The sequence below is a fragment of the Ciconia boyciana genome, chromosome 9 (assembly GCF_034638445.1).
Source record: "Ciconia boyciana chromosome 9, ASM3463844v1, whole genome shotgun sequence".
In the NCBI taxonomy this organism is placed as follows: domain Eukaryota; kingdom Metazoa; phylum Chordata; class Aves; order Ciconiiformes; family Ciconiidae; genus Ciconia; species Ciconia boyciana.
In genome coordinates, this window is record NC_132942.1 from 2,881,932 (window position 1) to 2,904,500 (window position 22,569).

The 22,569-nt window shown below is 42.5% G+C and overlaps 1 protein-coding gene across 3 annotated transcripts in view; it reads right to left on the reverse strand.

Moving 5' to 3' along the window:
• Window positions 1–22,569, reverse strand: part of FSTL4 (follistatin like 4) — a 239,052-nt gene that overhangs the window by 21,475 nt on the left and 195,008 nt on the right. For all 3 annotated transcript variants that reach the window (XM_072872822.1, XM_072872825.1, XM_072872823.1), the window contains 2 exons: window positions 18,936–19,102; window positions 5,778–5,898 (listed from right to left, as the gene is read on the reverse strand). In XM_072872822.1, coding sequence (XP_072728923.1) covers window positions 5,778–5,898; window positions 18,936–19,102 — 288 coding nt within the window. The remainder of the gene's footprint in view (window positions 1–5,777; window positions 5,899–18,935; window positions 19,103–22,569) is intronic.

Genomic DNA, 22,569 nt, shown 5'->3' on the forward strand with positions numbered 1-22,569 from the left:
CAAATCCTGGTGAAGTGAACGGGCGCTAGTACTTAATGTCCCCAGGTATTTTCCTAATTCTCCAGACAGAATCAGAATCGTATAGGTTGGAAAAGACCTTTAAGATCATCGAGTCCAACCGTGAACCTAACACTACCAAGACCACCACTACACCATGTCCCTAAGCACCTCATCCAAACGTCTTTTAAATACCTCCAGGGATGGCGACTCCACCACTTCCCTGGGCAGCCTGTTCCAGTGCTTGATGACCCTTTCTGTGAAGTAAAATTTCCTAATATCCAGTCTAAACGGCACAAACCTGCCTCTTCTAGTCCACAAGCAACGCTGACCCTCTCTGCCTGGGGGTTTGCCTGCCCCAGCCTCTTGCAGACAGACCTGTGTGCCCACGCTTGCAGCTAGCTACATGAAAACCAGCTCTGGAGCAAAGCCTGCGAGGTCCCGTGCCCCGTGCAGAGCTCTGCTCCTGCCAGGATACGGCCACCTGCCTGCACCTGCCCGGCTCCAGGCAAGATGGAGATTCCCCAAGCCGGGCTCAAGCCCTTCTCTAACGCATCCCAAACGGCCAAAGGCACCAGAGCAATTTTACTCCAAGCCTAGTGGTGTTTTCTCACCCACCAGCTCTTAACAGAGACAGAGCCCCTCCCACACATCACCTATTTAACGCTCTCAAAACCAGCGTGGGTTGAGCAGGTTTTCTTATAATGGTATAAATGGTTTTCGTATAATGGTTTCCTCTTCATACGGACACTCACGGCAGCACTCCCAATGACTGCCACAAGGATCACGCTCCCTAGAAACAGGGCGGTCCTTCACAAAGCAGAGTTTACTTGCATCTCTCAGTTTTTTGCTTCATACCGTGTTAGTCTGCATGTGAGTAATCCACGTATTTTACCTGCAGAGCTGAAAACACAACAGATTTATATTGCAAAAAGTAGCTCAGGGGTCCTAGACACTGAATCAATGTTCTGCATGAAAATTAGCTTAACTTAAAATTATAGCAAGGTGTCTTTTCAAGAGTGATTAATAAGGAAACTGCTTGTTTTCACCTAAAAAAGTACATGCTGCACCTCCATTCCTGCTCTCTTATAATCTTCCTGCTCCTGCCATTTTTAAACTTTTTATTTCTTCTCCCTTGTCTTACATAATTCATTGCACAGGTAAATTATTGCATGCAACTGCCTTGTGATAACAGCAAACTGCAGAATGCATTTTTATTGTCCTTGCTACAAATTAATACATCCCAAGTAAGCACATTTTACTTTAAACTTGCAAAGATTTCAGCTCCAGACTTTGGAATATATGGATTATCCTTTGCTATTCCCCTTGGTGAATATATATCATTGCTAACCATTACTGTGTCTGCAGCCAAAGGCAATATAAAAATGCTATTATCTTAAGCAAAGTAGGAAAAAAGAGGTATTCAAACAAGTAAGAGATTGGGTAGATTGCCTGCTACTGCATACTGAGTAGTACCTTAACTTGTGAGCACACCAATTCATTACAATAAAACAGCTCAGGTGCTAAAGCACACGATGAGCACAGATGGCAGTATCAAGCCCCAAAGACACACATTGCTGCTCTAGGACCTAGGTACTCCAAAGCTTAATAATAATTAATAGATCAATCATTTGAGGTATTTTAATCTTTCTATTTATGATTTGAAAGGAGTTTGCAGCATTATATGCTTTCTCTTGAAAAGCCACATTAACAAAACACCCGTGTTTAAAACATCTCTCTCTTCCTAGCAAATTTGTCCTATTGGACCCTTATAATTGGGCCAAGGATCGAATGGTTTTTTAATCCTGTTTTCAAGGAATACAATCTTCTGATTTATGCTGATGTTTTCCAGAGTGCAAGGACCAAGGAAAATGATGCCCTACACTCAGCAGTCTCTTGATTTGCAAACTATCAATTTTCATAGTTGATTACAATTTTATGAGATTCTTTACCCTCAGCAACTCTTTTTCTTCTTGAAAGTGATAAATTGCTCTTCCTCCCTACAGTTCGTGTGTGCGGTACACATTTCCCAAGCAATATCCATACATAGGAGAGAACATAATTCTCCTGCTGTTCTTGGCTTCTCCCGATCAAAGATACCAGCATGCAAGATGAATTTTTCATTCTTAAACTTTGTGCTGCCTTTCAGCACATTCTTTTCTTCCAAAGACATTAAGGGCCAGGTGTATAAATACACTGACTTAAATTTTACCACTGCTGTGAATCCTAAGATTGATGAGCTCAGCCCAAACCTACCACATCAAATGTCACATGTAGGCTGCATTTCACATGTGTGCTTTACGCTTCTTGCCCAGAAGATGCGAGCCAGCGGTTTGGGGCATTCATCTGGTGGTCTTCACATTTTCTGCCTAATGGGATTCTCACCTCTGCTTGGCAAAATGAGCATCTGGATCGGCCCGTGTTATTTCTGATATTGTGAACCGGCTGATACAAAGGGAAGCACTGCACGGCATTCAGCAGTCGAGCAAAACAAACCTTCTTGTCCCTTTCAGAAAGGCTGCTTTGGAGAAGATCTTTAGGCATGTCTAGACTGTGCGATGCCCGATGCCGAGTCAGACAACGTGGAGGTGCTTTTAGCATTGCGTTGCAGCCTGGTTAAACAGCCCAAGCACAGCGGTGCACGCGCGTGGCTGGGTTGCGTGGCAGCGGTACAGCAGCAAGCGCCGGTAAGGACACCGCCTGCCTGCCGTGGACAAGGCACCTGCCTGTCTTCCAGCAGGAATTGACTGGGAGGAAGCGAATTCACGTCCCTTGGGCAAGAAAAGAAACAGCCGTGACAAAATACTGGGATGAAAGCAAGGCTTTCTACGGGTAAACTTTTGATAAATTTGATTAGTCTGTAATACATTCAACTACAGCTCTGAACCGCAGAAACTTTTAATTTTTGTCAAAATTGGGCTCTAAGCTTTGTATTTAAGCTTATATTTCCTAATTTCCTATATCACCTAATCAATGAGCTGTTACAAGCCAGCGTTATGCTCTAAAAAGAGACAAAGGAGAAAGTAAGATAAAGAGAATATGTTGGATAAAAGCATATGAAGAGGGTCCATATAACTAGGATCAGATTCTTTTACAGAGAAAAAGGCAATAAAAGGAAAATATTTTGTAAGCTGGACCGATGGGCCTCAGTGGGAACAGTAAGCCAGGGCCCAGGTGGTACAAAAAGGATCAAAGGACACTGGAAGAGTTACTGCGGCTTCGGAAAACACTGAATTAACCGAAATGCAGTCTCAGAGCTGGAACCTGCCTGTACAGACACAGTGAGCTTGGGAAGGGTTGGGGATAAACCCTTTTACTTCCAGTTGGTCCTTCTATCTCTACTCTTTCCCAATAGAGAAGCTTGGAGTTTTCTCTATTAAGAAGAAAAAAAAAAATTCTGATAGTTTTCATAGAATAAAACACCCCTGTGTTTTCGATGTTAGAAGTGTACCAGTCCCTCCCTGGAGGAGACAGGCGAGCAGACGCACCCGAGTTCTGGCTGACTTGGTTCTGTCACATTCTCTTACAGTTTTAGTCCAATACAGAAAAGCAACAAAAACCCTCCCGTGTTGAAGATGGAGTCTTTAGTTTGATACAGACAGACAGAAACAATCCCCAGCGCTGAACAGAGCCCATCAACTATACTTAGATTCTCAGCATCTTCACTCAATTCAGCTCGGCTCAGTTTCTTCCCTCTACTCCTGTCAGGAGAAATTCCTCAATTTGTCCTTTAAGTTACTAAAAACCGAGAAGGATTTCCTGGGCAGGGCTCTGCCTGGGGAACCCAACCATGCATCTGAAGGTAAGCAACATGGTCCTTGTCATCGGTGCTGTTGCCCCAACATCAGTTGCTGGAGGAAGCCACAACACAGGCAGAAAAGGAGAGAATTTAGTGATGTGGGCAGCCAGCCAGCCACATCAAAAACTGCAAAAACCCGGCTTTGCAAAGCCTAATGGCTCATTTGGGAATATCAGATACTGTAAGACAAAGAGTTCCAGACCCTGCAGTGTTTTCTAGCAAGCCTGGATTGATACCAGAATGCAGGGCATTTTTTGCAGTATTTAGTGACTATATAGCAACATTAAAAAGCCAACATGGACGGTGGGATTTTCGTATAACAGTGTTCTTGTATTAATAAGAAAAACCACATGCAGCTGTGGTGTGAAACTTCCATTTAAAAAGAAAATGGGATCTTTCAACAACAAGTTAAATCTAAGTGGCAGGCATGAGTACGAAACGAATCAACCCCTCCCCACGCTCCATCTAGCTTTCCTCTCATTCTGGTTTTAGTTTCAAAGCCTTTGGGCCTTATATTCTCAGTGATAATAAAGTCTACGTTGTTGCCTGCCAACTAAACTCCATTCAGACCTCATAATATATCACATAATATACACGGGATTAAGTTGTTAGCTCACATTTCTTTCAACTGCCATTCATCAAACAAATAGCACTTTGAGGAAGGAAACCTATTTTCCCAGCTGCGGCATGCACAATCTAGTTATCCACATTGCTGAGACTTTACAGTTTATCATCTCAAAAGGTGACAAATTATTATGTAGAAACATTAAGTCAGTCTTCATCCAAATCAACTGGATGCTTCGTGCTCTGCTCTAGGTACTCGCTGTGGGTGGGGAGCACTTACACCCGTCCAGAGGACCTGAGCTGCAGTCAAACCTAAAGCCCGCATCCACCACGGTGCTTCTTAAAGTGCATAAATATCCCTTTTTACTGTTTCTCTTCATGCCAGCCTCTCTCTATTAACCTGTGTGTAGCTATCCGCTCTCACCAGTTGACAGCTCTCCTTTGGAGAGGTCTGCACACATCCAGAGAAAGAACCAAGTATTAATTTTCCTTATAATATATCCCCTGTAATGAAGTTACTGAATTTTCCTGTAAAACTCAATACTTTCATACCAGAGTAGGTTAAAATCTACCCATGGTGAGCAACGGATTACCCTGTCTCCTATTCTGAAGATACTGCCGGTCATATTCGCACATGTAAATATGGGTTTAAAGTTGGATAACGATTTTGCTGCTGGGAAGGTGGATACTCCATGGGCTGGTCCCTCGATGAAATGCCGGTTTAAGCTAATGTAATTTTAAACTAAATCTGACTGAGTTCGAGGTCAGAAGAAAGATAGCAAATGCATGAATATAAGTTTCAGCAGATGCAAATGTGGTCCAGGGGACGGAGGTGAATGAGAATGCTGGAATATGGCCCGTGTGATTCTCTCACCTGTAAAACGGTTTGCCCTCATTTTGCAACCCAGTGGGCCATATCTTCAGCCAAGGTAAATAGCCCTCAGTGAACCAAGCTGACTACAACCAGATAATAATCTGATATACAGCTGGGAGTTAGATGGCTAGTTTTGGAAACACTGGGCTGTATTTATTTAAATATCCTGGGCTATTTCATGCAACAGAAATGATTTTCTGGAAGAAGAAATTATTGAAGCAACACTTCTGTTGACAAAAGTAGTCATTAGTGTAAGAGATGCTTTGAAACACTGCTCTTAACTCTGTGGAAATGTTATTGACAGCTTGTTCTACAGCTCGGATAACTGCTGAAGCCCCTGTAATTATACACGTCCCCCCCCCTTGGTACCTTGCTTTTTGATTGCCTGTGTGATAGCACGAGTGAGCAAGCCCCGAGCTGCAGTCACTCTCGTACACAGACAATTTGGTGCGTGGCTTTTCACGTCTCTGTGCGAATGAGATTAACACGCAACTTTGCTTACAGGAACGCTTTCATGGATTGTCATATACGCCATTTACTAACCATTCACCTGAAGGATGTGGGTCTGATACAGCTCTTCATAGCCGTAGGCATGACAGGTGTAATTGCCCATGTGAATAGTTGTTACCTTGCTGATGTAGAGGGAATCGTCTTCTCCAAAATCCTGTATGTAACAAAAGACAGGAAAGGTGCCTTATTATTTAGTAAAAATATTTTTAAACACCACGTGAAGGGACACTACCCGCTCAGTGGTTTTGATAGCATTGCGGCTTGGGAACACAGCTTGACTTTTGAACAGTAAGTTTTAAAGTTCGTAAATCAACACGCAGGGAGAAAATGAGCGGCAATTTAAGAGTAAGGCAAAGTAACTCATCTGAAAACATGAACTTTTGTGCTGGTTGCTAACAAGGTGCTCTTTGCACATAAAAAAGATGACAATCTCCAGCTGTTTAATTTATGGGGGAATTTAATATCTACCCGTTAACCTCAGATGCATAAAATGCTAACTTCTGGGTGGGTTAAGGTTTCCTTTATCTATGGCGGTTCTGAGAAAATGCACTGTAACCTTGAGACTTGATGAGAAGGAACTGAAACAGTTTGTCACTTATCTCAGACACTTATCTCCTAGGCAGGAGGCAAGGAAGAAGACAAAAAGCATTTTCTCAAAGAAACTTGTTTTGATCTGTAACTGCTTGACAAGTATCTTTCTTTATCCCTTTCATCTTCCTAGATCTGCTCTTGCACTAGTTCAGTTTTTGATTATAGATGGGGAGAATATGAGTTAGTAGAGAGGTTTTGGCACTTGAATATGTTGTACAAGGGCCCTGCTTAGGAATTTATTTCGAATTATAGTTAACAGAACCACAGCACTGGCGGGTATGCAAAGCAGCTTCTCTTGTTACTCCATTAAAGTTCAGACTTCTGCAGCTCCAGAATGTTTGTACTTCTATGCAAACCCAGAAGGATACATTTGAAAAACAGTTCATGAGCTTAAAGAATGATTTTTCTTTAATTAGCTCCACGCGTGAAGCATGCTAAACTAAACTCTTTGCGAATTTCACTGACAAAGTATGGTAAAATTCAACTTAGAATCAGGGTGGCACAAACCTGGTACAATAGCGTTGAAGAGTGGTTTTGCTCGTGAAAACCCAAGGATTTTTTTTTCAAATTTCCATTGTGTAGGTGGAAATCCAGCCTGCAGCCAAGGGCTGTGCTGGGAAAGCCCCTGCACACAGTCGTGCCTGCTGCCACCCTTGTCCAGCACGGCCGTCGGGAGTGAAACGGAAGCACAGCACTGTAGTGCGGTGAGGAGGTGAAAACTCACAGCCAGGGTCTTCCAGCATGACTTGATCAAACCTACCAGGGTGGATGGCATAGAACAGGAACGCAAATTTGCTCTGCTAGTTGGGCATCAAGAACTTGGGATTTGTTCTGCTGGTTGGGAGTCAAGAACTTGGGTCCCAGTTTCTTTGTGATGGAGAAAGGGAATGCAGGCACAGAGGTGCTGGCGCCGCTCCCTCTCCCTGCTGCGCCCATGGCAGGTCCAATGCTACAAGGGATCATCCTCATCCATGCTGTTACTGCCAACCCCCTGCCAGGTGCTCAGAAATTATGAGCAAGAGTTGTTTGATCATCGGATGGGCTGCTTTCTAAACCAAAATCGTTTGGGGCTCCTTATATCTCACATTTCCTGCCTCTTCAGGGTGTATCTGCTTTACAGTTTGAAGCTTTCCTTTCCAGCCACGACACTTAGAACATTTTTCGAAGGAAGCTGCGATTCTGAGGCAGACTTGCAATGCCAGCTGGCACCCTGAAAGAAAAGTACAAAGTAGCCCATCTCTTGCAGTGTGGGATTGATCTGGCACTACGTCTGCTGGCTCTTGAATCTTCTCCAATAACTTCTGTCTGGCACCAGAGAAACGTCTTCATGCCTCTCCTCTCAGTGGTAGGCCAGCGCTGGCAGGGGGGAAGGGAAGTTTGGGAACTTGCCGAGTTTTTCGACATGTTACAAGGCAGATTGAGAGTGAGCACTGAGAAATAGAGAGTTTACAGGCAGGACAACAACCCTTCCCAAAGCACAGACCTTGACCTGAGAGGGCACAGACATAACCGCCCTGGTTCTGCTATCTGCTGGCCTAAGGCACGCGCTGCCCCAGCGTGCAAATGTATGAACAGTTATAAAGACTACGAGTAAACCCACAGATGATCCTGAAATTCATTATCTATCATCAAAAGCATCTCAGATATTACGGCCACCTTGGGTGTCAGGCAGATTTGGCATCTACACTACGGGATAAGCTGGTTAAGCTGCCCGATACATTATTACAAATATCTACTCAAAAATTCCCATTTCAAGTATTTGCCTGTTTTCTGGCCAGCTAGATCTTTCCTGCCAGAAAGCAAAGATGCATGAGTAACTGCAAATAGAAAACATATCAACCCTGTTCAAATGATATTTGCATGAGATAGAGAAAATGCTTGCAGTGGAGGGGACTTAATAACAGTTTTTAAAGTTAATCCCAAAGCAACTCAAATTGAGTTTAGATCAATAAAAGCAGCATGGCTACTTTTATGGAATGATTTATAAGGAGTTATGGAAAAACAGGACAATAAAATCTTCTCTCTTTTAAGTATGTTGCTTCCTTTAAGATATCTCAGAAAAATATTATGAATGCTTGGTTTGTGCTGTGTAATTGTCTTTTTATGGACGATCTGTTTTTTCCAATGCATACAAATGTATTAATATAAGTAAAGACCCTTGCAAAAACAAACTGATGCAAGAGTATAGTATTATTCTCTTCCTCTCCAAATGCATTTTTTTCTTGTAAAGAGAAGCTTATAGTGGTAAAAGCATGGTTTATGACTTTTAAAAACTATTTTCTGACTTCTGGCACTTAAAAGAAGGTTATCAAATACGATTTAGGTTAACACCGTATCATTTATGTCAGGCACAGAAGGAAATTATCTGCCCTGTATTAGAACTTGCACACACACACAGTAAATTCACATCAGAGTACAACATGATTAAGAATGACCAGTATTAGATCTGGGAAGAAAAAAGTGATTATGAAATTTAGGTTCAATACCGAACCTTTTGTTGCTACAAAAAGAATAGTGAATTCTCTAACAAATTAATGACTCTTTCCATGTGGTTGTTTATCGCAGCTCACGGTTCCTCCTTATGTTTCCCTGTGGATATAATTAGTACATTAGGATTTCACAGTTACATTTTATATATATATGCATGCATTCTTATGCACGAGGACTCTCTGTGTGTATTTTATAAAGGTATATTTGGAAGTGCTGTAAAAACCCAAGCCCTAGAGCATTAGGAAATGATGAGTCTTTGATTCCTTAATAGCCTCTAACTCTCCACCCTACGCTCATCTCAGCCAGGAGTCCTGCAGCGCAGCGGGAAGGCGGCCAGGCAGGCAGCGGGCAGCCCCGGCACGGGGGCTATTTCCCACCTCCTCCATACCGCACCGCCTTCGGGAGCTCTTAGGAGCTGCTCCGGTGCATCTCTTGCCACTGCCACGGTACTAACCAGGGTGTCAGTGAACACCGACAGTGCTTGGCTGCTGCTCTGGTTTGCTGGGAAGCAGTCCTCGACAGGGTTTAACACAATTTGATCAAGCTGAGAAGGGAGGCAGGTCAACAAGGACTTTTTGCCTCTCAACAACATGTATCAGGGTAGTGGGAGCTCTTTGAACAAAAGTTCTCAGAAACCGTTCAGCACAAAACATTTTAGAGACTCAGGTTCTGAGCTCCTTCCCTCCATCCAGACACGCACACGTAAACTTGCTGGGAGAAGTGGCAGGGGAAAGGATGGGGTGGGCAGAGGGAACAGGAAGAATTCGCGCTGGAAAAAGGCAGAGGAAACATTTCTCGTGCTTTGACTTTTTACAGACGGCTTTTGCTTGCAAAGCCAGGTTTCCAAGTCACCACGAGCCTGAAAGCAGTCAGAGGGAACCATAAACATCTACAAAACTGATGTAACGTAATTCTTCTCTCCCCAAAACTATGCCACCTTTAAAGCAGAGGATCTCAAGGCTGTCCAGGAGTCTCAGCGAGTGCTGCACACCCCCTGGGAGCTGGGGCTGCCCTACTCCTACCCCCAGTAAAGCCCAACGGTGAACTGAAAAGACATTTTTATGTATCATCCATCCCATGAAAAAGGATAGGCAACCAGGAGAAAGGCAAAAAAGTAACTTCTGAGACATGGTTTTCCTCATTTACCACTGAAGGTGAATTTTCTTGTGAAGAGGAAGAAACAGAAGCGATGACAACGGAGGCAGAAAGCATTCTAACCCCACAAACTGATGAGCCTGGCATCAAAGCAGCCAAATAAGGATAGGGTGTTCATCACCTCTATTTTATGAATTTCATTATAAAATAATGTTACATGTTCTGCAACAACAACAACAAAAATTTAGTAAGCTATGCTTATAATTTCTCATAATTGATAAGGCCAACTAGTGGCAGATGATAAACTGACTTCTTTTGCAGTTTGTCTCATGTTTTCTCTCCCTTTTTCAAATAAAAATTTCTCTGCCCTTCATGAGCTTCTTTTATGTCTTGCAGTTACCCTTCAAATAAAGGGCTGATTAAGTGATCTCAGGATATGTTTTAACTTTTCAAGATTAAAAAAATGCACCACCCTGCATTTTAAATTGATAACAGCTCGGTCATCTAAAAAATAAAAAAAAAGTTGCTACTGCACACAGTCAATTTCAAAAAATAACAGAGCAGATCCTAGAAAACGGATATGTACTTTTTTTTTTGTATTGTATTTCCTTTCCATCACTACTGATTACCCAAGGCATCGGTCTCTCCAAACAGAAGATTTTTCATATTTATTTATCCCATTCCTTCCTTCTAATGCATTCCCTGGTCATGCAATCTGCTGCAGCTTGGAGACACCGCGTTTAGAAATGTGTAAAACATTGCATATTGCTTGTAAATCTTGTTCACATTCTGTCTCAAGTGAAATCCAATACGTGATTGTAATGCCACAAATCTCCTGCTCTGACACCCAGGGACGCACCCGGCGGAGAGGGAGCCCGCATTAAGCCGGGGACGCCGAGCCGGCGGCCAGGGGCGATGCCGGAGGGCGCGGGGCACTGGCCGCCCGCCTTTTTTGCCCATTTCAGATGCTTTTTCATGAAGCTTTCTAACATGTATTGGGGTTGTTCCAGACTGGAAACATATTTAAAACCCTTTAAATTTTTGGCAAAGAGAATCACTTGTTTTCCAGGAAGCCTTAGTTTGAGGGGGAATTAGCATAGAGTAGATTCAAGCTTCTTATTTTTTAGTATGACTTCCAGTTCTTTGAGGAAAAAAAAGACTTGCCTTACAGCTATAAATAGGAAGAAGGAACAGAAAAACAAGTCCCAGTGACACAAAACCAGACGAGCTCCCCATCTCTCGGCACACGCCACGCCGCAGTACGGCACTATGGGGTACAGACGCCCCGGGCGGCAGCCACCGCCCAGCCCATGTGATTTTAAACCTACGCAGTGATTTTAAACCACCCCAGTTAGGTATTGAATGCTCCTAATATACGTTGGGGCCGAGTCCCAAAGACGGTTGATACCTCCTCACCATGCTGACTTAAAAAAGTGTCCACAGCTGAAATAACAACAGAGGGAATGGAGCTCCCCAAGTGGTTTCTTCTCTTAGGAGAATCCCACCGGTTGCTGGGATTTCTTCCTAAATAATAATGCGCTTCACTTTTAGACCCTTCCCTTTCAGCCCCTTCCGCCGAGCCCAGGGAAGCTGGGAGCCTTCCCCATGTGGTTTCAAGTGCCTACTGACAAAACCAGTCCCGGCACTGGGGCTAGCTGGTGTCACTGGTTTTCCACTAGACGAAGAAAAACACCATCACGATTTCATAGTAACCAGCACAGCAACGAAAATGTATTAACTAGTTCACGTTAAAAAAGCTTGCCTGATCCTCAGAGTCCTAGAAATCTCTCTCTGACAATGTTTACAGGATTTTAAAACAAAATGTACCCAAGCGTTTAATGAGATTATTATTACGCAAAATCTACAACAATGGCTATCACTTTGAAAATGATTTCTCCTCACTAATCAAATGTCTCTGATCTTTTTTACAATAGATTCATGAGTGATTCATATAAAAATAATAAAAACTAAATTAGTCATGGGCTCTTAAATCACTTTCTTTGGTGCTTTTAATAATTCATTTCCAGAGACAAGCTGAGAACTTACGCTTCATTAATATTATTTGTTCTTGGTTTCACACATGCTATCACTTTAGCAATTCACATGGAGAAAAATTCAGCCTTAAGCAAATGCTAGAAAACTATTGCAAACACAGCCTGATGGGGTATTAATTTATCTTTTCTTGTTTTTCTGCTCAAAGAATTTAGCACAACATAAGACTTTGCTGGTGAGCCAACAAAGTTTTTGGCTTGAACATATGGAAATGAACTTTTTAGATAGTTGTGCAATTATAATATAGATAAAAATGGATGACTCTCATATCCTGAGAAACTCAAAGACAATACGACGAGGAAAATCGATGGTAGGTCATCCGGCCAGAGCGGTTGGAAGGGAGGAATTAGCATACCAGGGACTCAGTGAAATGTTTCTAATAATTGGATCTACTGGACATTTCAGAGAAATGCAAAGACCATGACTGAACAGGTAAGTACCAATCTTGGAAGGAAATGATATTCATAAACTCCAACTTTCTCCCTACAGTACAGAGGTAGATAACTGGGTTTAATGGATTTTGGTCTGTAATTCAACAGAGCAGTTGCAGTTGCAACAGTCAGAGCAGGTACGAGAGAGTACAACTGATTTCAGAGTCCTAATTCATCTCATTCTCATTTTTTTTCTAATGCATTTTTTTAAGCATGCCAGTCTAGGTACCCTAAGAGTTCACAGCAGATGGGCTCACTCCTTTCTTCTTGCTCATTTTTAGAAGATTCACATTGCATTCATAGCTCTGCTTTTCTGCTATAACACCCAGACCGGGTACATGCAATTCATCTGTAGGGGAGTTGCATCTAACACCTCAGGTTTCTCAAAAATTTCACAAGGAATGTGCCCTATATGCCTCTAAAAAATGCAAGCAAACCAAAACCACCCCAGAGTAACATCTTCCTCCGCAAAAATGGGCTGTTTAGGAAGGTGAAGCCTTATACTCCACCGGCTATTTAGGACCGGGTGAAGAACTCTATTGTCTCCATGAAGGTATTTCTGCATTTGCAATAATCACCTACAAACTTTGGTCTGTGACCCAAAGATGAGCTATTCCACTGAAGGGACAAGTGGATACAAGTTCTGTGATCTTCATTATAGCAAAGTGAGAGATTATATATATATAATCTGAAAATATTGTAAGTATTAATTTTTCACTTGACCTCTATTTTAGAGCCTGCAAAGACCTAAGATACTATAAGCACTGTGCAATTTCTTAAACTTTGATTTGAAAGAGAGAAAACTTGGCTTTAAACATGCAACTTCCTGTAATTTACTCCCACCGCTGTATTACTGCAGCATCTAGGATGACACGGGGTTTGATCATTTTAACAGCCCGATTTCTATTAGCAGGGTATTAAGTGGGGTTATTCACACATGATCTTTTTATTATTTAACAGTGAAACTACATTAAAACCATCAACAGGAATATATCACCTTCATACAGCCTGTTTTAATGAGAAATCTAATCCAAATGACTTGCACTTTAAAGGTTGGCCATTTGCTTTGGGTTTCAAATATTATACATGGAAAAACAGACATTCAAATGAACATGCATGAAATGTGTATCAAGGCAGGTAGGCACAGATCCTGTTAGAGCCATAAGATATACAGGGAGGTGGATCTTCCTGGGTGCACAGGTAGATATGGAATATGAGCAATCAACGGTTTAGGAGATGGTCTGTGCCCCCCCAGATTCATTTCTGCCACCTCCACACGCTCTTTGCGCCACGGACCTGGCAGAGGTTTGGTGGGCAGAGATGGAGGCAGGCTTGGATTCAGCCAGAGTAAGGCACCCGGATTTGTATGGGGAGGAGGAAAACCTGTTTGGAGAAAAGAATCACTCCTTTTGCTCCAAGCAGGGACTTACATCTCCGAGCTCAGCCTACGTATCTCAGGTGCCTCCGGGGTTCGGGGTGATGACAGGAACCCCACCAGCAAAACCCAGACTTTCTTCACATGGCCTTAACAAAGGCAAGAATGGCTGAAGGTGAGAGCAGAGGTCTCTCTAACCGCGTTTCCTTCCCCTGACGGGAGGCAATGGCAGAGGAGATGCAGGGGAACTGGGCGAGCCTTAGCAGGACACGCTGCTGCGCTCCCATCAGCTGCTGCTCGGCCATTTCCCAAACCGGGAACTTGGTCCTTGTGATGGAGAGCTTCTCCCCCCAGCCCTGGACTTGCTCCATCACAGCTTCACCCCATTTGCCTTTCAGCCTGTGTGACATCCCGACACTATGATACAAAACCAAATATGAAGTGGGTGCAGGGGGTCTTCTGGACGGGAACATTCAAGACTTCTTTGAGAATGTGGCATGTGGACTTCTTACTGGCCATTTCTCCATGTACTTTGTGCAAGATGAGCTGATTGATACACACAAGTGACAATAGTAAACGAATGATATGCTGCATTTTGTTAACTCGTGGCAGCGTGCTTTTTAAGGGCAATTATTGATTTTTCATCAATCAAGGAGAAAGACAAGTCACAAAGCAGCTGCAAAGCACCCTCACTCCCCTGCCTTTAATCCCCTTCTGCATCAGCAGAAATGAAGAAACCTGTATTTCGATGATCTGTAATGTCTGTAATGAGAAGCTTATTTTTGAACTAATGATCTAATGCAGATTTGAGTTGAAGTGTACGGATTAATACGAAATGAACAATGAAAGATACTCATGAATTTATGTTATAGCTACCTGCATTACACTTGGCAATTCACCAAATCCTTATCTACCTGTATTCTGTAACATTTGTTTTCTTAGGGTAATATCCTCTTCTCCGTTGTTTGCATATGCTTTCACCATGCTTCTGGAGGATAAACTTTTGTTTAGAAATTTTGTTTATAAATGTATGTATGTTTCTCTGGAGATAACGTCAAATCATGTGAAACAATATCCTATAAATACTGTATAAATACGTCTGGCTCCATGAGGAGTTTAATATATTTTCAAATTGAAGAATGCTTTCATAATCACATATTTGGGAAAACATACTGCTCGTCTAGGGGACAAAAGTATATTATTTTGAAAGATGACATATTTTAACCACTTCGCTCTTTGTAGTCAGAAATCAATTCATAGCTATCACAGTCTTACAGTTTCAGCCACATTACAGTTATTTTCTGCATGAGAAAAGTTGATATGACTTTTTTAAAGTACAGCTGCAAAGGGACTTCTAATGGATAAATAATATCGATGGGTAATTTATGACTAAATAATACTTTTATGCTAAAAGCAATCCTAAATGTTTGCAAGAAAAAGAGTTTAATTACATGTACCATTAAGATAGCTCTTTTGCAAATAGCTATGTGACAACTCACTAACAGATTTCTTCACAGACAGGACAAGACAAATTATTAATATGTTGCTTATGAAAGCTTCTGATTAAGAGAGCAATGAAAAGTTCTTAATATTTTGTTGCCAATCCAGATATCACATAAAAATGATTTAAGTAATGCACTTAAACCAACCAGGCTTTATAGTAATCTTCAACCTTTCAGTTCTGCGCAAATTTAGGACTATCTAGGTTTTTGTTGACTGTCTTTGTCACTTCTAGTATTAATCTGGAACACAGTCAGCCTTCTCATATCACATTTGTCAAGAATCTGGAGAGAATAAAGCCACGAAGGACTTTTCAGCTGTGCCTCTCCCGTGCTGCTCTCACACCTTGTTGGAGGGATTCTCTTTTTTTCCAGAACTGGGCTTCTATTTTCATCTGATTTCCTGAATTAGCATTTAGAAGAGAAAGAATTTAATTGAAATATAATACGAGGATTTTTCCAAGGGTGTGAATATCCTGTAGGTTTGTATGTGATTACCACCGTGCCAGGAGCAGGGAGGATTTTCTTGAAGTTAAAAAGGTACAATTAATCTCCTGTTGCACTTCCAGTTAGCCAAATTGGTAACCTTATTGTGAAAAGCAGAAATGCAATCGAGTTTCTGCTTGAGGCGTACTAAAAGAAAACTGAAGTAATTTAATTAACTGACTTCAAGTATATTAAGAAGCACACTGCCTTCACTTTCCTGCTGTCAATGCCTTTAAATAGATTATTGTTTAATGTGAGTTTCTGTACCCACGAGAGGCTGAAGCTCTGAACCGTCTGCTGCCACCCACCCCGACCCATGCTGCTGAGCGTGCACGGCTGCACCTATTTTCACATTGCAAACCTCAAAGCGAATGTTGATGCTACTCCCATGCTACACACAAGTATCAACCCCAAACACAAGTGTGTTCATGCTGCAGATGAACGCGGCTCATGCCCCACGCAAACAGGACTTTTAAACCTGTGATTAATCTCAAGAAAAAGACTGGATTTACCAGCTGAAAGACCATCTCTTCATCCCTGCTACGAACAAGTGCTTCAGATATGCCGGTGCCCGTCCTCGGTAGCCAGAGAGGGGACACACCTGAGCTCAAGAGTCCTACAGACTGCCCACAGTGCAAGAGGGAAAATAAAAGACGGTAATCCCCAAATTGTGTCACCTCAAGTAACCAGAGCAGAATACAGATGGCAGCGATATCTACAGAACATCAAAAACTTTAATTAAAGATGAAAAAGGTGTGGAGGTGTTTATTAGACAAAAAAAAAGCTGATGCGCACTAGTAGCAGGTGTTATATGACAAGGTGATAGAGGTCATAAACTGACACGTGAAACATTAAAACTGAGGCATAAATCCTGGTTTTCCTCCTTGTAAGACTCTCAGAGCGCTCCTTTGATATAGTTTCTTGGTGATATACTAGTTCCAACAGATTGAAAAGTGATTATTTTTTTTCTGCTGTATTGCATGGTACTGTCCTAGGGGGTGTTGAATCATTCAGGAACCAGTCAGTTTAGGTGCAAGGACATAACTCTTCCTCTTAACATTTAATAACCAACGAGAAAGAGAATTACTTGTAAGTAAACCAGAAATCCACTTGGGCCAGTGCTAAATTAGGGAGGAACTGGCACTTCAGCCCGAAAATTTACTCTTCAAAATTCTATTTAAAATAGCAGGAGTTGCAAATGAAGCCTCAGAGCCATGTGCCATCTATCCTTCAAGGATGTGTTTGTACTCCAATTCCTGGACTGTCATTTTGTGTTCAGTTTACACACAAACTTCTAATCTTTTAAGATTAATGTGATCATAACCAAAATTTCATAAAGGTAAGATAAATAACTGGAATTGTCTTTATTTTTGGGCAAAAAATTCTAAGACTGCTCTCGTGCCTCCAGAGTGTATGGAAATACATTTTCAGAACGGCTGCACCTTGCTTCTAACCCCAGCTCAGTCTTGAACCCAGCAACAAAACTGAGCCTAAAAACGCAGTATCTCAGATCTATCTAGGGAATATAACTGCCAAAAGAAAAGGCTCCTTCTAGACTCTGATTACACAAAGCTGTTGCATTTGCTCACTACAGATTAAGCACATTGGCAGCGTGTGTAATCTTCATGAAGCTTAATCTGTGTCAAGGAATAGATGTGTTTTGAAGAAGATTTGCACAAGGCGGTACAGGCAATAAGCCGCCAGGTCAACCCCCTGCATGGCTCACTGTGCCACGCTCCAACTCCAGCAGGGAACGCCTGACTTTGCGCATCGCAGCTTGGCAGGCTTCCATGTATTTTTAGTGCCAGTGACCCAAAGGTCGTTATTCTAACCCTGGTGCTGATGGATGTCCATAAGAAATCTGGTCAGGTACGCCAGCTTCGGGCTGGCTGCGCAATCCTGCGTGTCCTCGTTACGGTTCGTGTACAGTCCCGTGCCAATCCTGCAGTGGGATGTTTGCTGGTTTCACGTTGCATTTCGATGTCGTGCTCCAAATGGTGACAAGAAATGCATTTTAAAAGGGTAATACTTACTTTGATGGAAAGAAAAGAATGTTTAGATGGTTATAATTACCGAGTTTGTGCGCACAGTAATCACCTATACATAGTGCACACGATTTTCCTGCTAAGGTAGAGTCAACAAATAATGTACCGAGTTGCAGTGCATATTTCTGTCCTGTATGCTGTAATTTTCATGTATTAATGCAGAAGAGTAAAACAAAGATTTTTCACATTTCAGCAGTCCTGGATACACAACAATTTAGGGAGCTGCAGTATTGACTGTAACATCTCTGAACTGAGTGGTTATCAAATTAACAAGTGCAGAACAAAAATATAAATCAAGTCTTGCTGTAGCGTAATTAAAATAAAACCTGATTTACTGTGTACTTTAATGCAAAGAGAAATGAAATACAGACCATATTTTTTGTACACTACTTTCCACTCTCTCTGTAATTAAATGTTATTAAATAAATGAGTAAGTTTATACCATTATTCAGGTATTGTCTTTACTACAAACTATGACTCACACATCAGACCAGCACTGTGAATTAAAAGAGATTCATCTTCTTTCCTGCGAGGGGATTGCCACACCCTGCTGAATAATCCCGTATTTTAGAATGCCCGTCAGAAATAGTAGCGGAGGAATGAGATATGAGAATTGGCTGAAAGGCACGTGAAACGGGAGGAACAGAGATAAAAACGTATTATTTGATTTAGATAGAGGAGAGGTTTCATTGCCAACCGTAAATGCGTTGTTTCATGCTCTTGATGAACCTGTTTCTTTGTACTGGGAAAGAGATCCCTGAGGAGTTAATGGTCTGTAGAGCTACTTTCCCCTGGGTTTCCAGGGCTGCTGCCTGCGGACCACAGGCTGCACCAAACTGAATGAGCAACAACGGATGAAGTACCAGCGCTAAGTAAGTGCTGGGTTATTGCAGTACTGAGTTTTAACTTCATAATGACATATTCCAAGTACCCCTGCTCTCAGCTGCACATATGTTGTTTCGCTTTTATTCCTGAGACATAGTCACATAAAAACAAAATATCACGCCAGCTTCCAGTTTTCCATAATAATAACAAGATAAAACTTGTTCCCTTAAAACTATCATCTATTAAATGAGGTCATATTCAGTGCCCTAAAAAGAAAACGACAAGAGCAATTCAGGACTTACATTGATGTCCTCCAAGTCGAGGAAGTTGAGGATGACGCCGTTGCGCTTCCAGATGATGGGGGGCCGCAGCGTCCCACGGATGCTGCACGTCAGAACGGTGCTCAGGCCAACCGTGATGGTGGTAACGCTGATCTTCTGGTCCTCTGGCAGGCTCAGCCGAACCACCTCTGCAAAAGGCAACAAAACAGGAATAATACCGAATACTACAAAAGGGAAGCTGTTCCCCTTCTCCCCGCTCTGCCTTCCTTCTTCCTCATTCCAGGAATAACTTTGAAGGATTCCGGCAAGGAGATGGATATCTATGTTGTAAAAAAGCCTCCTAACCAGTAAAGCCAAGGAAGAGACATAGAAATTGAATCTGCAACAATCAAACTCCCTACATCATTGTCCTGAGATGTCTAGTGGTAGTTTGGCATTAGGGCACTGAGATGGGTCCTCTGGCAAACCTGGCTGCAATATTTAATCTACAAAGCAGTCAGCAACATGAGGACAAGCAAAGGCTCTCCTGCTTGAGACCATCTGGGTTTGTTTCTCTAGAGGACTCCTGCCAAGGTCCTTTGAAAAGGCACAAGAATGAGTCAGGTTCTTTCCCTGAATTAAAGTAAGACTGTTGCCACTGAAATATAAATAAACTCAGTTTTAAATTGACCAAATATTGGGAAGTCACCAAGCACGAAAAATCCTTTACCAAATGCAGCTACCTATGGCATCTGAGATACAGATGTTCTTCTAACCAAGGAGTGAGTGGTTCTCATATTTTATTTAAATTAAAAAATTCAGTTATTTTGACTTATATGTACCACACAAAAGAAAGACCTGAGGCAGCAGGCCTTACTGAAAACCACATCAACATCTCTCTGAAACCACACCAACGTCACATCATTTCCTTCTGGCCAATGCTCACAAGATGCGTCTGCGTATTTTGTCATTTGTGGCCACACAGATAGCCAAGACGTTTGATACCAGAATCACCGTGGGTGCAGAGTGTCATTATGAAACATTTCAGCAGCAGTGAGCCAGCAACAGGGCAATCAGGCCACATTGTCAAAGCTGCTGCATTCACAGTTTTATCATTCACATGATGTTTTTTGCTTACTCTCATTCACAGGCTCTGCAATAAGAAAGCCTTGAAACTATATTGCACATAAATGCTGAAAACCAGTCTTTCAAGGTAATGGCCCGTTGAGATGAACGGGGAATGTTCACAGCACTTTGGTGTTACATCGCTTCAACCAACTCAGAAACGTGGACTGGGGAATGAAACACCCTCTCCTGGCCCCAAGGCCTCTCCTTCCTCATGTCCACTGGCACTAACTGCGGTAAAACAGGGATCAAAGAGACCGATGCTGCCTTGCCCAAGGCCATGTGCTTTGGGAGAAACCACTTCAAGCAGTGCTGACGCTATGAAATGAAATAGGGGGTCAGGTTACTCCCTCCCATCAGCGGGAAAAATTACTCTTCATCCTGCTTCTTGCTTCTCATCTCTGTCCTTACGACCCTGCTGTGGTTTAGCCCCAGTCGGCAACCAAGCACCACCCAGCCGCTCGCTCACCCTCCGCCCCGGTGGGATGGGGGAGAGAATCGGAAGAGCAAAAGTAAGAAAACTCGTGGGTTGAGATAAGAACAGTTTAATAATTGGAACAACAACAACAACAAAAAATTGTAATGAGAAGGAAAACAACAAGAGAGCGAGAGAGGAACAAAACCCAAGGGAAAAACCAAGTGATACAACTGCTCACCACCCGCTGAACGATGCCCGTCCCGTCCCCGAGCAGCGATCGCTGCCCCTGGCCAACTCCCCGTAGTTTCTATACTGAGCATGAGGCCATATGGTATGGAATAGCCCTGTGGCCAGTTGGGGTCAGCTGTCCTGGCTGTGCCCCCTCTCAGCTTCTTCTGCACCCGGCAGAGCAGGGGAAGCTGAAAAGTCCTTGGCTAGCGTAAACATTCCTCAGCAACAACTAAAACATCAGCGTGTTATCAACATTATTCTCATCCTAAAATCCAAAGCACAGCACAGTACCAGCTACTAGGAAGACAATTAACTCCATCCCAGCCGAAACCAGGACAGACCTGCACAAGATCTGCCCGTCACTTACAGTGTATCTGTGTTGGTAAGATCTAAATGCTTTGTGCACTTTCTTCCAGCCCTCTGAAGAAGCCCTGACTTTTCAGTGAATCCCAACACTCATTTTTATCATGTCAGTTCACAGCTTAAGATGCGATTTTGCCTTAAAAGTTAACAGCTTTGGTGGGAAAATCTTACACTCTTTTATGGGGCTTACACTATGGAAATGCATGGAATAAAAATTAAAAAAACCCCCAGCATCTACTTTTGCAAGCATCATTTTCCACCTCTTCATACTTTAACATCTCTTGAGTAGTAAATCTGTTAAATCTGGTTGCTAAAATATTCAGTCCATTCCAGTAGCCTTGGGAAGCCTGGAAGGACTCACTTCCGTGCACTGGTCTAGCAACTGACTGTGAACACTTAGTGCAAAACCTGCTTGTGCAGCAGCACCCAAACAGCTCTGCATCCTTTCTCTTCCTGCTTCTTCTACCTAAGCAAGACGCTAATTGAATGTGCCGCAAATGGTATTCACCACCGTAGATCTGAGGCTGACTTAGGGCTGCAGAGATCAATACAGCGTTGCACGTCATGCCTGCCGCCAGCGGTTAGCCGTTCTCCCACTTAATATTCCTAGTGCTATTTTAGAAAGAGCACAAGCTGTTTGAAAAGAAACAGTAGCTGTAGTTTTGATGTATGGTTGATCAAAAATAGGAATGTTTGACCAACTTACTGCTATTATTGGATTGCGGTGGCTCCCATAGGCATTACATGAGAAGAGGGCCTGACACAGTCAGACCCATCAAGCAGTTTCTACACCTGAAACCTTAAAATCCAAATGGGGAGATGGAGGAGGGTTGGGAAGGGAAGGAGAACATCACCCACCCAAGGTCACTGAGCAGGTTAGCAGCAAAGCCAGGAATAGATAATACATCATTAAATCCCATCGCCCTCCGTACCTGCTGGAGAAGATGAGAGACGTGGCAACTCAGGACCATGGGCCCATAGGAGCGGTGATGTCCCATCCCACCACCCTCATCCAGCTGAAGCCTGTAAACAGCACATAGGGGCTAATAATGTAGTTATTTTCTGCATAAAAAAGAGCTCCTTTTTATGAATAAAATATTTGGAGTGCACTTGACAGAATAAAGAACTGATAATTACAATAATTTGTAGCATGGAGTAGGGCTAATGAGGACATCTTTTCTTGAGGAGAAATGAAATAGAGGGTCGTTCATTTACGAGAGAATTGTTTTTTTCATCTTACCGCCGTTTTCTTTAATTCCTTCTGCTGTTTCTCACACTGCCTGGAGTTCCCTGGCTCACGCTGGGCTCCCATCAGCTCCCTCTTCAGCAACATTTTTTGAGTGTTTTGTTGCAGTAGAATTTAAGGCTCCCTGCCCATCTTCCAAATGATAGCTAAAGAGGCTTTGGCTTTACATTTTAGAAGCACACTAATGAAAAATACATTAACTTTTAATTAAGAAGACACCTTGCATAGCTGCCATTCTTGGATGAACCGTATCAGGCCAAGAGACAACTTGTTATGTTAAAGCATGTAATTAG